Here is a 13,192-nt window from a genome sequence, read left to right on the forward strand (position 1 = left end):
GCACCTGGCCAAGAGGACCTCATCCTGAAGCAGGGGCTGTCCTCTGTTCCTGTTCCTCCTTCTAGTGGGATTTCCCACTTAAGCTTAATCAATCCAGCGTGAGAGGTAATGGCAGGAGTGATACTTTCGAAGCTAGAGATTTGCGTGGGAATCTCTACTGCTTATTATCAGTATAATTTCCATCAAATTCTTAACCTTCCTAACCCTGCTAAGACTAGGATAAGATCCTAAAATTTTAGAGGGTGCCAACAAAAAAAAACCCTAAGTAATCAAGAAGTAATATCTTACTGCAGTAATTTAAACGATCGAAATTCATGCAAAAATTACGATGTAGGAAACGTCTAAGTATTAAAGACAGGCTCCGTCAGCAGCACGGCATTTGAGAGAGGGAAGGCTGCTGGGATGTCCCAGAAGGAGGGTTGGAGAAGGGGGCCAGAGCACGTGTGGCGGAGAAGGGAGGGCGGTGGAGGAAGAGGGGTAGTATAGGAGGAGCCGGAGACAGTGATCTAGACTTGCTACAGGGTCAGATAAGATCTTTCTTTGCTGTTCTTGGGATCACGCTGCCCCCAACCCTAGCGCACGAGTTCTTCCCTGGTCAGGAGGAGGCCTGGGGCCTCGAGGGCAGGTCCTTGCAATCGCCAGCTCCTGGGAGATGTACAGGGAAGCCAGTGGTGGAGGGAAGGAGAGGGAGAGTCACAGCACTGAGGGATTAGCCCGTGAGGAGGCTCCCAGGCTCTGCTGCTGACCTCTGTGGTAGGCGCAGGGGAGCCACGCGTTGGGAACCGGAGGAGGCCCGGAGCGGGCAAGCTAGGCGGCCTCTGGGGTCGCGCGCTGTGGAGCGCACCCACAGCTGCAGGCCTCCGCGAGCCTGAGGCCTGGCCGGGAATGTAAGACTGCTGGGGACTCTGGCCCTGAAGGATTTTTGCCTTCACTACCTGAGGACGTGGGCCCTAGAGATGGGTGTGATCTGCCTTAAGGCCTCACTGCAATCCTTTCCTGGCTTCTCCAGCTGAGCGCGAGCGTCAAGTCCCGGGCTCTACAGGCGCGCGGGCGCGGGGACACACACACACACACACCCACACCCTCCACACCCCACACACCACACACACACACTGGGACCGTCAGACGACGTGTTCTGGCCGTGCCCCTCGAGGAGCTCATCTCAGCTTTGCCCTTAGAACCGGAATTGGGTGAGGCTACCTTGAAAGACCCGGCCCTCGGGACGCCAGGGTGGGCTCAAACACTGGACGTTCTGGGCCCGCTCTTGAGGCCTGGGCCGGAGCGGGCACTTCTCGGGGGCCGCTTGGGTTCAAGAAAACAACCTCATCATGGAGTGCATTTGAACCTTGGCCCGGTTGCTGCGAGGAATGGCTCAGACCCGCCCTCTCGCCCCGCGGTGAAATCCGAGGTCGCGCTGCGCGCTCCCTACTCGGTGAGGGGACGCGCTCTGCTCTTGGCGCGCCCCCGGGACTTGTAGCCGTGGCCTCCAAGGGGCTGAGGCCCGCCTCCCCCACGCTGCTTCGTATCTTTCCTGTTTGGTAAATCGAATTCAGGAATCCAAAGCACCGAAGTCGATTACTTTTGCTTTTAAGGCGTTTATCAGAAAGAGCGGAAGAGAGGATGGGGACGGGATCTCGGGGCACATTTAGGAGTAGAGCTGCCATGCATCGAAAAGTGGATCTCCTTTCTCGCCCTCGGGTACCCGGAGGCGCTCTAGGTCTGGCACGGGATCCCGCGGCTTCCTGCGCCGCTCTCGTCCCCAGCGCGTGCGGCGGGTCTCTACTGCTGTCAGTGGAGAGTTCCGCGTTAGCTGTAACGTTCATTAAGCCAGGAACTGTTGGCCAAAATCGGGAAATCGTTTCTTCCAGAACAGTTCTGGGATCGACCAACTTTTGAGTTCAGGGGCTACAAATTAGAATTTGAAAGGGTGGCATGTATAAGGAGACATCTTCGAGTCCTCCATATAATCAAACTCCGTACAAGCAAATTCAGACATACAACCCCAAACTTTACTTCCTAGGCGCTGAAGTTTAGCAAGATGTAAATAATGGTCCATTACGACGATGTAATGTAACAGAGGACCCCAATCCTCTGCGTACATTCCAAAATTGTCTACGCAGCTAACTCTACATGAGCATGCGAGATACGCCTCTGCAATAGCGAAACTGCAATAAAAAAATTAAATTTAATAAAATTATGTGTTTATGGTTTACTTATATTGCTATAACTGTTTAGGCGTTTTATGCACGTTATTTTATTTAATCCACAAAACCATTCTCTAGATAGGAATAAAGTATTGGCCGCAATTTAACGTAGATAGTGAAATTGAATTTTTGAGAAATTTAGGTAACTTACACTGAGTTTCGGGGCTAAAGCGGACTAAAGTCAAGATTCAAAGCCTTCTCCAAGTCCAATGCACTTTCTGGTATCCGTGAGTAGCGTCCGCCCGCCTGTCGGCAGCCTAAGAAGAGCCTGCAGGGAAGTGTTAATGTGATTGCTTTGTTCCAACCCCTTGGCTTCACCTGTTAACCCGCTCTAACACTGGGGTTTTGAAGCGACCTCAGAACTGGGCGATCTCCTTTTCGGGTGGTCTTTCAATCACCCTATGACGGAACCTCTCTGCCCGGCACCGGCTCCCCGTTCTATTGATTTGCAAAGACAATAAATCGAAGAGAAGGGACAGTGTGCCCCGATAATTATGTTGTAGTATACATTTTATTGCCGCGGTTTCATCACCAACAAGATGCATCACTTTTTAGGGATTCCCAAACGGCTCACCTCTTCTGCCCGGATTTGTTTAAAGTAGCCTTTTCAGTTCCTCTGATTTGCCGCCTGCCTCTGTGCCCTAGCTTAGCTTCCTGTTTTGTCTTTAGCAGGCTGAACAGTCGAAGTTCGCTGCCAACTAGAAACCCAGAACCTAAGGTCGTGTAGGCAACTGGAAAAAGAAATGGAAACTGATTGGGGGCAAATCATATTTCCCCTTGCTCTGCCACTTTTTCTAAAAACGTCCCTGTCATAAAATTATTCGAATTCCACTCAGAATCATTAAGACAATTTTAAGAAAAATACGATGTTACCTCTGGGTAGAAATGCAATGTTAAGGTTTTGTTTTGTTTTTTAATTTAAGTGTAATTCCACAATACATTTTTGAAAACTAAAACCAGCAAACATGACCTTCGACGCCCAGTTGAAGCATAAAGTTCTGGACTAACCATAACATTACCCAACAAAAACAAACACCCTTCCACAACCACCCCCCACCCCCCACCCCAACACAAAGAAACAACTTCTTGACAGAAATCCTCCTTCCTGGCCAAACTCTAAGCATTTGACACAGGAAAGGAATCAACTTGAGCCTTACATTCAAATGAGAGAAATATCACACTTGCATTTATTGAAATGGGGTGCGGTGTGTGTTGGGGGTAAGCTTTATAAACCCAAGGGTCTAGATCGGGTCTAGGTTGGGTCTGAGTTATCCCAAAACAGCAAAGGACCAAGGAATGGAAACGGATCCTCAGGCGCATGCGGTGTTTTAGCCTCTATTCTTACCGCGGTTTAATCTGAAAGCATGCAGCGTTCAGCCGGCGTTAACTCTACTGTCGATCTCCCGTGAATAGCCCAGGCACAGCTGCAGAGTTCGGGGTGTGATCAAGGTCTCGGCCTGGAGTGCGGGTCCTGCGCCTAGAGCAGGCTGTGCCCACTGTAGGGGAGATGTGCCACTCCGGCACGCTGGTCCGGGTTTCTCTCTCTCACAAGCAAATAGACATGGGCTAGACGAAGGTGTAAATCTCTTCTAGCATAAAAATCTATGGTTTTACGAATTTCCTCGAATTTACACATACACATTCTGTACATCGAGACTGATACCAGAATGTTTCTTAGTCACCTTCATGTTGTACATTTTTAGAAACTATTGATACACGATGACAAGACATTAAGTCACGAGTCTCCCAGGTGTCATCATTTTACTTACACGGACATTTTCCACTTTTGACTTTCAGGTTTTTTTCCTCATAAGTTTATTTCAGGGGATGAGGAATGTGTGTGCAGTGGAGAGAGAAAAAGGCTGGTGGGAAACCAGGGCTGTTCTCCTTCCTTCCTTTTTCCTTTCTTTTTCTTTTTCTTCTTTCCTTCTCCTCCTTCTCCTCCTTTTTTTCCTTTTGAGACCCACCAAGAGGCTTGTAATAGCCAGACCGACTGGCTGGAAAGGAGCGCAAATATTTACATGTACAGCTTGAGTGTATGTGTCAGCCTGAGTTTACACGGCTCCGAGTGAAGCGGATTACCCTGCGAATTCGGAGAATTTGAGTTATTCAAGCTGAACAAGGACAACAGGACGACCCCCATCAGGCCGTGGGAAGTCCTGGTCGAAGCTGAGTTTGTGAAGGCTAAGGTTCCGTGTCCATCAAGCCCGGGCGCCTTAAGGCTCGCACTCTCCCACTGCGCGTCGCGTGGTCCCAGCAGGGTGCCTCACCCCCGGAACCGCGTTCGCTCCTTGCCTTCCCTTCGGTCGAGGCCCTACTTCCAGAGTTCCTCTCAAGAGTAGGAACCCCGAGTGAGAGGCGCCCCGGTGTGCGGAAGCAGCCGTAGTTCTGAGAGCATCATTTGCAAAATACTCACAGCCCTCCCTTAGCGTATCTTTTGCAGAGCTGCGTCTCTCAAGCCCCACTGCCTAGCAGTCAGATTTTGGAGCCCAACGAGTGAGGGGACCAAGTCCTGGGTGCTGCAGCGCGAATAGGATCTGGTCCGTTGGCGCCGGCTCTGCAGCGCCGGTTTCTGCCCTATTTAGCGCTTTCCAACTTTCTTTTGGAACTTTGAGCACCAGTAACAAAAAGAATAGAAGCAGCAAGAACTCCTGAGGTTTCCTTTCCTGCACTGTGCCACTGTGGGATTCCAGGTCTCAGCCACAAAAAATGTTCCCTCCCGACAGCGCGCACCTTCCTCCCACCCCGGGACTGCGAGACCAGGCAGGGAGCATCCGCAGCCTCTGCGCCAGCCTGGTGGTGGCACCCCATTCCCCGAACGGGCGCCAGGCCACGCGAACGCCGCGGCCAGGGTGCACCCTCCCCGCTCGGCCCCGCTGCCCCGCCCCCGGCGGTGGAATCAGGAAGCGGTGACGTGTGGCGGCGCTGACTGGCTACGGGCCGCCGGGATCGCCGCTGCCAGCAAATTAAGGCGCAGGGCTGCGAACGCCCGGGCGCAGTGTCCTCCGTGCCCCGCCGCGCTCGCACGGCCAAGCTCGGGCTCCCAGGCATCCGCCCATCTCAGCGGCACTCGGCCGCTCCGACAGTCCCCAGCGTGCGGAGGGAGGGAGCACGCGGAGGGGGTGCTGCTGGACCCCTGGGCTTTGCGCAGTTGATGTTCGTGTTCAGCTTACGGCGGCGTAGCCTGTGGTCCAGCGGAGCGCCTCGGTGCTTGCGCACCTGGTTGAGCCCGTGGTTGGTCCTCTCTCGTCTTCTCCGGCTAGTTCAAATTCTCTGCGGCTCCAGGGCTCTTGCAGTGGGGGAGAAGAGAAGCCAGTGTGGAGCTCTTGGAAGGTTGGGGCTGACTCATCTGGAGTCCCGGGCTCCCCTGTGACTGCATTCGGAAACTTTGCGCTGTTTTGGTCTTTGTCTCCCTTGGGGAAGCTGGACGGCAGTTCGGCAGGCCCGGTCCCTGGCCGGGACCGCGCACAGGGGGCCATGGAGTTCACGGCATCGCCCAAGCCCCAGCTTTCCTCCAGGGCCAACGCCTTCTCCATCGCCGCGCTGATGTCGAGCGGCGGCTCCAAAGAGAAGGAAGCTACGGAGAACACAATCAAACCCCTGGGTAAGTCGGGCTGCCTGAGAGTCCGTGGTGGGCAGGGGTGGGAGTGCTGCACAGTCGTCTGTCGCTCCGTCAAAAGTGGCCACCTTTCCCGGCTGGCTTTTGGCAGCTCTGATCCTCAAGCTATTGGCCATGCATTGCAGGTGAGACATTTTTCTTTTCAGCCCAAATTCTTTGGGGGCTACATAGTCTGTTAAATGCAACTGGTTTTGCATCTCGCAAATTGCTAGCTGCTTTCCCTACCTATTTGTCTAGGATCCCTATGTCAAGTTGGACATATGCGTGTGTGAGTGTGTGTAACTTTGGGGGTATAAAAAACACTTACGGATAAATAATATCCCCCCCTTTAGGACTCAACAGGATTTATGATGCTTGTAACACCTGCTTGTGCATTTGAAACCAAGGAGACTCTGACTTCACAAGAAACTAGCTTGATTTTGTTTTTCCCCCGACTTGAATAGCTAGACCACACAGAGTTAGCTCCTTAAAACCACTGTCAAGTACCGTAGAATAAGCCAGTTCTCCCTGCGTTAACCATTTTCTTCACAGAAGCTCTAGACTTATCAGTAAGACATCATTTTATAACTGCCGTCACTTCAGTGGAGGTTGGCAAAAACATTAGCCAGTAACCATTTCCCAAATTCCTCAACTTTTAGCTATACTGTTTACTTAACAACTTTACCATTTATAGAAGACACTATGCTCGGAGTAAAGGGAGAAAAGGGACTATATTCCCCTTAGCACTAGTGATTTGTGTGAAAAAGAAACTGCTGGAGATAAGTGTTTCAAAGTCCCTTCACAACTGAGAGAGAAAGAAGTGTTCTCGTCATCACCTCTTGAGTCCCTGGGTAATAATTATTATACATCCTGATCATCTGGTAGCCCTAAAACAGTGGAAAACATAAAATAGCAAACTAAGGGTAATAATTTTTAAAACTTTTTAACTGTTCCCAATTTTTTTCTTTCTTTTCCCTGTCCTTCCCAACATTTTAATATCTCACATCTGAAACAACAATAATATGAAAGATGAAATGTTAGAAATGAAAAATATGGGGCCTGGGTAGAGAGAGGAGAGAGAACTAAAGTCACTGTAGCAACTCAGAACCAAGGAAAAGGAAACAAGAAGATCTCTAGGAAACATGTCAGAAAGTCTCTCCTCCAAGGTTTTCACTCCCCTTCCCTGACTCCTCACCTACCCTCCCATCTAAACCTAAACCTGCCAAAGAAATAAAAACAACCAGTCTGACAAACCACAACTGTTTAGAAAAAAATTAGCTACCAATTTCAAAGTTACGTTTGTGGGGCTTCCCAACACCATCCAATTTTATTTAGGGGGCCTCCAAATTCTTTATAAATGCCCCCATTATAGTTTAGTAGCTAGCATGAAAAGAGGATTTCAGGTTTAAATTTCTGACAGAAGTACGGACAGCAGACTGGGAAACATGCCAGCTTCAGCTCCACCGTCATTTCAACGTCGCTTTCTTCTCTACTTTACTGAGGAAAAACCACCTTCCTCTGAATTCTAAACTATAAAGCCATTCCCAGCCCACAGCGCCCACACCCCCACCCCAGTCTCTAAAAAGAGCATCCCTCCTCGAGCTTTTGAGACAGGCTTTGAAAGAACCAGAAAGCATTCTATTCCCTTTCACGGGCCAGTTCAACAGAGCACAAATTAGTGACTATAAGCCAAGGATTCCAGCAAGTGAAATACCTGTTAAGAGAGAATGTGGTACCTTGAAACACTAATGAGATGCTGAAGAAACTGTAGGGAGAGGCTCACAAGTGTCTCATGATTGCTTATTTAAACACATTAAGTCTATTTAGAAGAGCCACCTCAGACCACTAGAACATTTCTTTAAAAATTTTTGTTAATTGAGGTATACTGACATATAACATTGTGTTGGGGAATTTCTGTATCATTTTCTTTTTCAACAACTTCCCAACCTGACACACTGGTTACTCTGCCCTTTTCAATTGTCAGAAAATATTTCAGGCTACTTGTTAATTCCCTATAAAGATGTTACGTGAATATGTTTCTGAAAGCATTAGGAGAAAACATGATTTTACCATGACATGGTTCTCTTTCTTTGAATTTGGAAACAGAAGAGTAAGATAATTAATTTGACTATTCTTAATTTAAAATGTTTCCATGAGTTGGATTATTATTGTAAGAGAAGAAAAGATAAAAATTCTCTATTTCCTGCTTGCCTGCCCCAAGTCAAAGACAAATAAAACACCATATATATATATGTATGCACACACACACATATATACACACACACAATATATATATGTATACACACACACACATGAAACTTGTTTCAGTTCCTTGAGGGCACTTACAACAGAGTTGTTTGGAGATCAGTTTCACATTGTGGATTCAAGTAGTTTCTTTTTTAAGGGATGCAAGATAATTGGGACAATTACAAAACTCCCCCTGTATTCCATCAAAGTGACTGTCGTAGTCCCAAGCCCTTATCAGCTGTGGAAGAAAATGTTTGGTTCGTAGGCAGTGGTATTACAGCCTGATGGTGGATGGCAAAGTGTTATTCCTACTTTAAATACTCCACTAGTCTGAATTTGTGGTTGTTTTCCTCATTTCCAGAATGTTTTTGAGAGAGAGCGACAGAGAGACAGAGAGAGAAAGAGAAATACACACATCACCCCTTAAGTAATTGTTTCCAGACTGTCCAAAAAGTTGGCCGAGGGAGTACTCCTGTGATTTAACAAGCAATATACTAGTCTCATAAGATCTTAATTAAGCTGGAGGGGTATTATAAAAATGCTCTAGTCTAACATCTGAAAGCCTAGGAAACTGAGAGCCAGGCATAGAAGTGAGTGACTTAGTTTTTTAAAAATCACATTCTCTCCCGCAACACACACTAAACCCCCTTTTCATTTTCTTTTATGGAGAGAGGGCTCCAGGAGGGAAAGTTAAGTTCTCAAAGTGAGGAAGGTGATGATCTCTTCACTCCCTTGGTCTCCCTGGAGAAAAGTATCTCCTTTTGGTCAAAGAAGGAGGACTGGCACTAGATCTCACAAGCGGTGAAGTCTAGAATGTGGGAGAGATAGCCAGAGGAATGCTTGCTTTTAATCCTTCATGATCATTGCCTTTCCCTTTATCCACTTCTCACATTTTTATTCTCCAAATTGAGTTTCTGTAATAGTAACAAACCATAGTTCTAGAACTTTCTCATTCGGTTCAGTAAGCAAGCAGGAACCATGTCCACAGGAATCTCACGCTTGATTTATATAGTGATGGGTTATCACCGCCCTCTTAGAGATCAAGTGTAACTTTTTCGAAGTCAAATCCAGGTACCTATTTTAGTTGTTTTCCTTCCTGTATCTTTGCTTGACAGCATTAGCGGCCATTCTCAATTCTCTTTGCCTGCAGAACAATTTGTTGAGAAGTCATCCTGCGCTCAGCCCCTCAGCGAGCTGACCAGCCTAGATGCTCATGGGGAGTTTGGTGGCAGCGGCGCTGGCAGCAGCAGCCCATCCTCCTCTCTGTGCACCGAGCCACTGATCCCCACTACCCCGATCATCCCCAGTGAAGAAATGGCCAAAATTGCCTGCAGCCTGGAGACCAAGGAGCTCTGGGACAAATTCCATGAGCTGGGCACAGAGATGATCATCACCAAGTCTGGCAGGTAGCAGGGGGCCTTGTGGGGTGAGGAGTGGGGAGAAGGGAATGGTGCCCTAGGTGTCATAGAGAGTATCCAGGAACAGTGTGAAACTATGCTGGTCCTGAGCTTGAGAGAGGAAGCTTCAATCAAAGAGGGCTTCTTTCCATTGACTTGCTTTTGGAAAAAGCTGCTGAGACAGATGTCAAAGCATTTGCTTTCTTGAGGTTTGGCTGTGGGAAGCCCCGCCCCAGCCTTTGGAGAATGGCGCCGATGGGGGAATCTCTGCCCTCCCCTGCAGCCTGGGATGGCTTTTGGGTGCAGGGTCGGCATCTGGCAGAAAGCCGGAATTCAACTCCTGCCTGGGTATAGCGCGTGCAGCTGGGTGCCATGAGAGAGGCAGGTGGCTTCTCTTTTACTGGCCTCAATTTGCAGAAGCTCCCTTTAAAAATGAAAATTAAAATCTAGGAGAAGCAATGAAATTTGAAACGATCACACTCCCGGTAGGAAGGAGCACTGGTACAGTGGAGCCCTTGGCACTGCAGCCGGGCGGGGCCAGCAGAAGTCTCAGGTGCGGGCGGGCGGCTCCCCAGGATTGGGGCAAAGGCTTGGGGGTTGGTGGCCCTTGGCACCTGATCGCTGCAGCCCTTAGCACCCCAGAGAGTCTCCCAAAACCCAGCCTGAGAACCCCTCTCTCGCTTTCTGTGGCAGTAGAATTTTCTCCCTACAACGCAAGGTTTCCAGACTCTGTCTGCTCTGCAGACTTCAGGTCCGGGATTTGTAATGGGCTTGATGATGTAGTACAGGATTTTCCCTAATCACAGACCTTTGGGTATTAATGAGGACTCCTGTAGAGGTGACACTTAAGATTATCTAGGCTTGGGAGAAGGTCAGTCTCCTTATTCACGTCTCTGTTGCTTTACAGGAAACAAAAAGGGTTTGGGGCTGGGTAGGAAGGGAAGGCAGAAAATTTTTCTCCCTTTCTATCTAATTCAGGCTAATTCTCTTTGTCTGATTGTGTCAGGAGGATGTTTCCTACCATCCGGGTGTCCTTTTCCGGTGTGGATTCTGAGGCCAAGTACATAGTCCTGATGGACATCGTCCCAGTGGACAACAAGAGGTACCGCTATGCCTACCACCGGTCCTCCTGGCTGGTGGCTGGCAAAGCAGACCCGCCACTGCCAGCCAGGTTTGTGCCTCCAGATTTTCCGTCTGCCTGAGCAAAATGTGTATTAGCCTTGCTGGCTGAATGTCTCTGGCCCTGGTTGTTTGAATGTTAAGCAGGTCTGTTTTTAAAGCCATGAGTTCTGGTAAGAGAGCATTCCAAGCCCAGGCGCTCCAGGATTAACTATACAAAATATGGGTTAGGCTCTGAGAAAAGCAGAGTTTGCACACAGAATATTGTCTTTAATTTTATCTTTCCTCATAATTCATTTCAAAGTTTTCCTTAAATTTCAATTGGAATATTGGAAATCTGGACCCATTTCATATGGCACCTATCATTTCTGTTTGGCTAACATGAAACCTACTGATGAAGTAGTTACCCTAAAATCCTTTTCAGACATGTGCATTTTAGTAAAGTATTTGCTTATAGTAAACATTTGTTATAATGTGGTTATAACTGCACACAATAAACATTTTGGTAAAATGTGGTTGTTTTTGACTAGTAAAAGGCTCAGAGGTTTTAAGTAAGATAAACTCTTTTCTTTTTCCCCTCTCCATAATAAGTTTAGTGGATGAAGGTAATTCAACATCAGTTTAATATTCTCTTACTGAAAAATTACTCAATACATCCAAACAAAAAGTGTTTTTTCTTTTTGTGCTATTTATTGGTGATCTTTTTCCAGGAAAGCCCTGTTTAAAAAACGACATGCAAACCTTTTGCTGCTGCTTTGCCCAAATGAATTTTCTGGAGGGAAAAAAAAATAGCTTGTTTTTACTCACATGAATACTAATGGCTGAAGTACAAGAATCTAGCTGCATACTTTAATATTAACTGACTTTACATAAATGTTCTAAAACCAGGCCTTAAAGCTTTAAAATTGTTTTATGACTATGTAATTTTTTGTAATTGATTGAAAGTTCATATCAGAACTAAGAATTTATTTAAATGTATAGGTTTAAGAACTTGGGAAGTTATGGCTGTCTCTTCCTAAGTAGTGTAGTTTGGAGTCTAAGTCAAGGCACCGAATCAACACAGACAATTTACACATACAGTTCAGATGGAATATTAAGCTTACTTAGTAGTTGATCACATCACTGAGCCTATAGTATGTTAAATACAGTAGAGAAGAGATTAAAAGAAGCCTCCCAGAGTTTCCCATTCCCACAAGAGACTAGGAAGGACATCTTCCCAGACCTTCCAAATTAGTATACTAACAGTCAGGACTAAGAAATTTTTTTTTAAATGTCACTCATTAAAAAAAAAACTAAGCAAGATTTACAATTTCCAGTAGATATTAAAATGAATTTGATTAGTCTTCTCTACTGTTTATTATTAACTAGCCAATTCACATTACCCTAGAGCTTCCTTCCAAAATTTAAAAAAATTTTAAAGGGGAGAGAGAGGAAGAAAGAAGAAAGAGAGAGAAGTATTTTAGCAGATTCCTAACCATTTTTATAAGCAAGCCCCCTTCTCTCTCTTTTTTTTTTTCTAAGTCTTTCCTTTAAGAAGTTAATCACTCTTATTTAGCATACATTTCCCTTCTATCTGAAGGTATGGGGAACTGGTGCAGGCCAGTTGGAAATATGACATGCCTTGTTTATGTTACTAATCTGCTCTGGTTGGAGAAGGAAAGCATGTACCAAGACACTATCTTAACTGAAGCATGTTTAAGCTATTGCTGGAATTTTAAGTCTCAGGGGACTTGAGAGAGGAGGGGCTTCCTGTATGCTTTTTCATTCATCCTAGTTCAACTTATTTATATTGATAATAGATAAAAATAATTTGTTCATTACAGGATAGAAATATTCTAGATCATATAAGCAACTATTCTGTTATTAGAAGACATAGTGCTGTATTTTCTAGCTCCATATGGGAAAGGTGAACAAGTTGGGAGGTGATAATTTTTGTCTGATAGTAGAAATTCGTTGTGGTTCTAGTTCTTTAAAGCATTTTATTTCAGACTGAAGTTCATCAGTCAGTTGTTCCTAATCAGAAGGAATAAGGCTTGGCAATATCATTTGATCATAATAATGGACAAGACATTATACACGATCTAAATAATGTTATATTTTCATGTAGAACATTTCCTTTTTTAAAAGTAGTCAATATTTAAATAAACTTATCTTTATCAATGTTATCATATATAGTGAACTGATACTTAAAGAGGGAACATCTCATTAGCTTCTAGGACTTTAAATATTTTTAACCTTTTCTGGAGGAGTGGGTAGGATGTGGTGCTGATTAGTAGAACAACTGCACATATAAAGTTATAGCCTTGGAGGGGTGACATTTGAAAAGCTATTATGGTTATGTCATCAAAGAAATCTTCAATTGAAAGGCAATTTTGAAAACTCCTAAAAAAAAAAAATCACAGGCAGACAAACACATAAAGCCTTTAAAGTTCTTGTATGGGTCTGGTAAGACTCTTTAGCGCTGTCAGCCTGTTTTGTGCTTTGCTTCTGGCGGACCTTGTGAGTTTCAGCATGTGTACTCAATTCTTCTATTCTTGGTCCTCTGTGTAACAAACCACAACATACACATCTTGTTCTTTACATGAATATTGCAAGAAAAGGTTTTCTGACTTTTTTCCTTGCCTTTG

General features: G+C 46.0%; 1 protein-coding gene across 1 annotated transcript in view; it reads left to right on the forward strand.

Annotated features, from left to right (window-relative positions):
• The first annotated feature begins 5,202 nt into the window (after positions 1–5,202).
• TBX20 (T-box transcription factor 20) overlaps positions 5,203–13,192 on the forward strand; it is a 49,254-nt gene continuing 41,264 nt past the window's right edge. Inside the window, exons 1-3 of the mRNA XM_010988080.3 lie at positions 5,203–5,808; positions 9,200–9,455; positions 10,453–10,617. Coding sequence (XP_010986382.2) covers positions 5,682–5,808; positions 9,200–9,455; positions 10,453–10,617 — 548 coding nt within the window. The 5' untranslated portion in view covers positions 5,203–5,681. The remainder of the gene's footprint in view (positions 5,809–9,199; positions 9,456–10,452; positions 10,618–13,192) is intronic.

This window comes from Camelus dromedarius, chromosome 7, assembly GCF_036321535.1.
Source record: "Camelus dromedarius isolate mCamDro1 chromosome 7, mCamDro1.pat, whole genome shotgun sequence".
NCBI classification, from domain to species: domain Eukaryota; kingdom Metazoa; phylum Chordata; class Mammalia; order Artiodactyla; family Camelidae; genus Camelus; species Camelus dromedarius.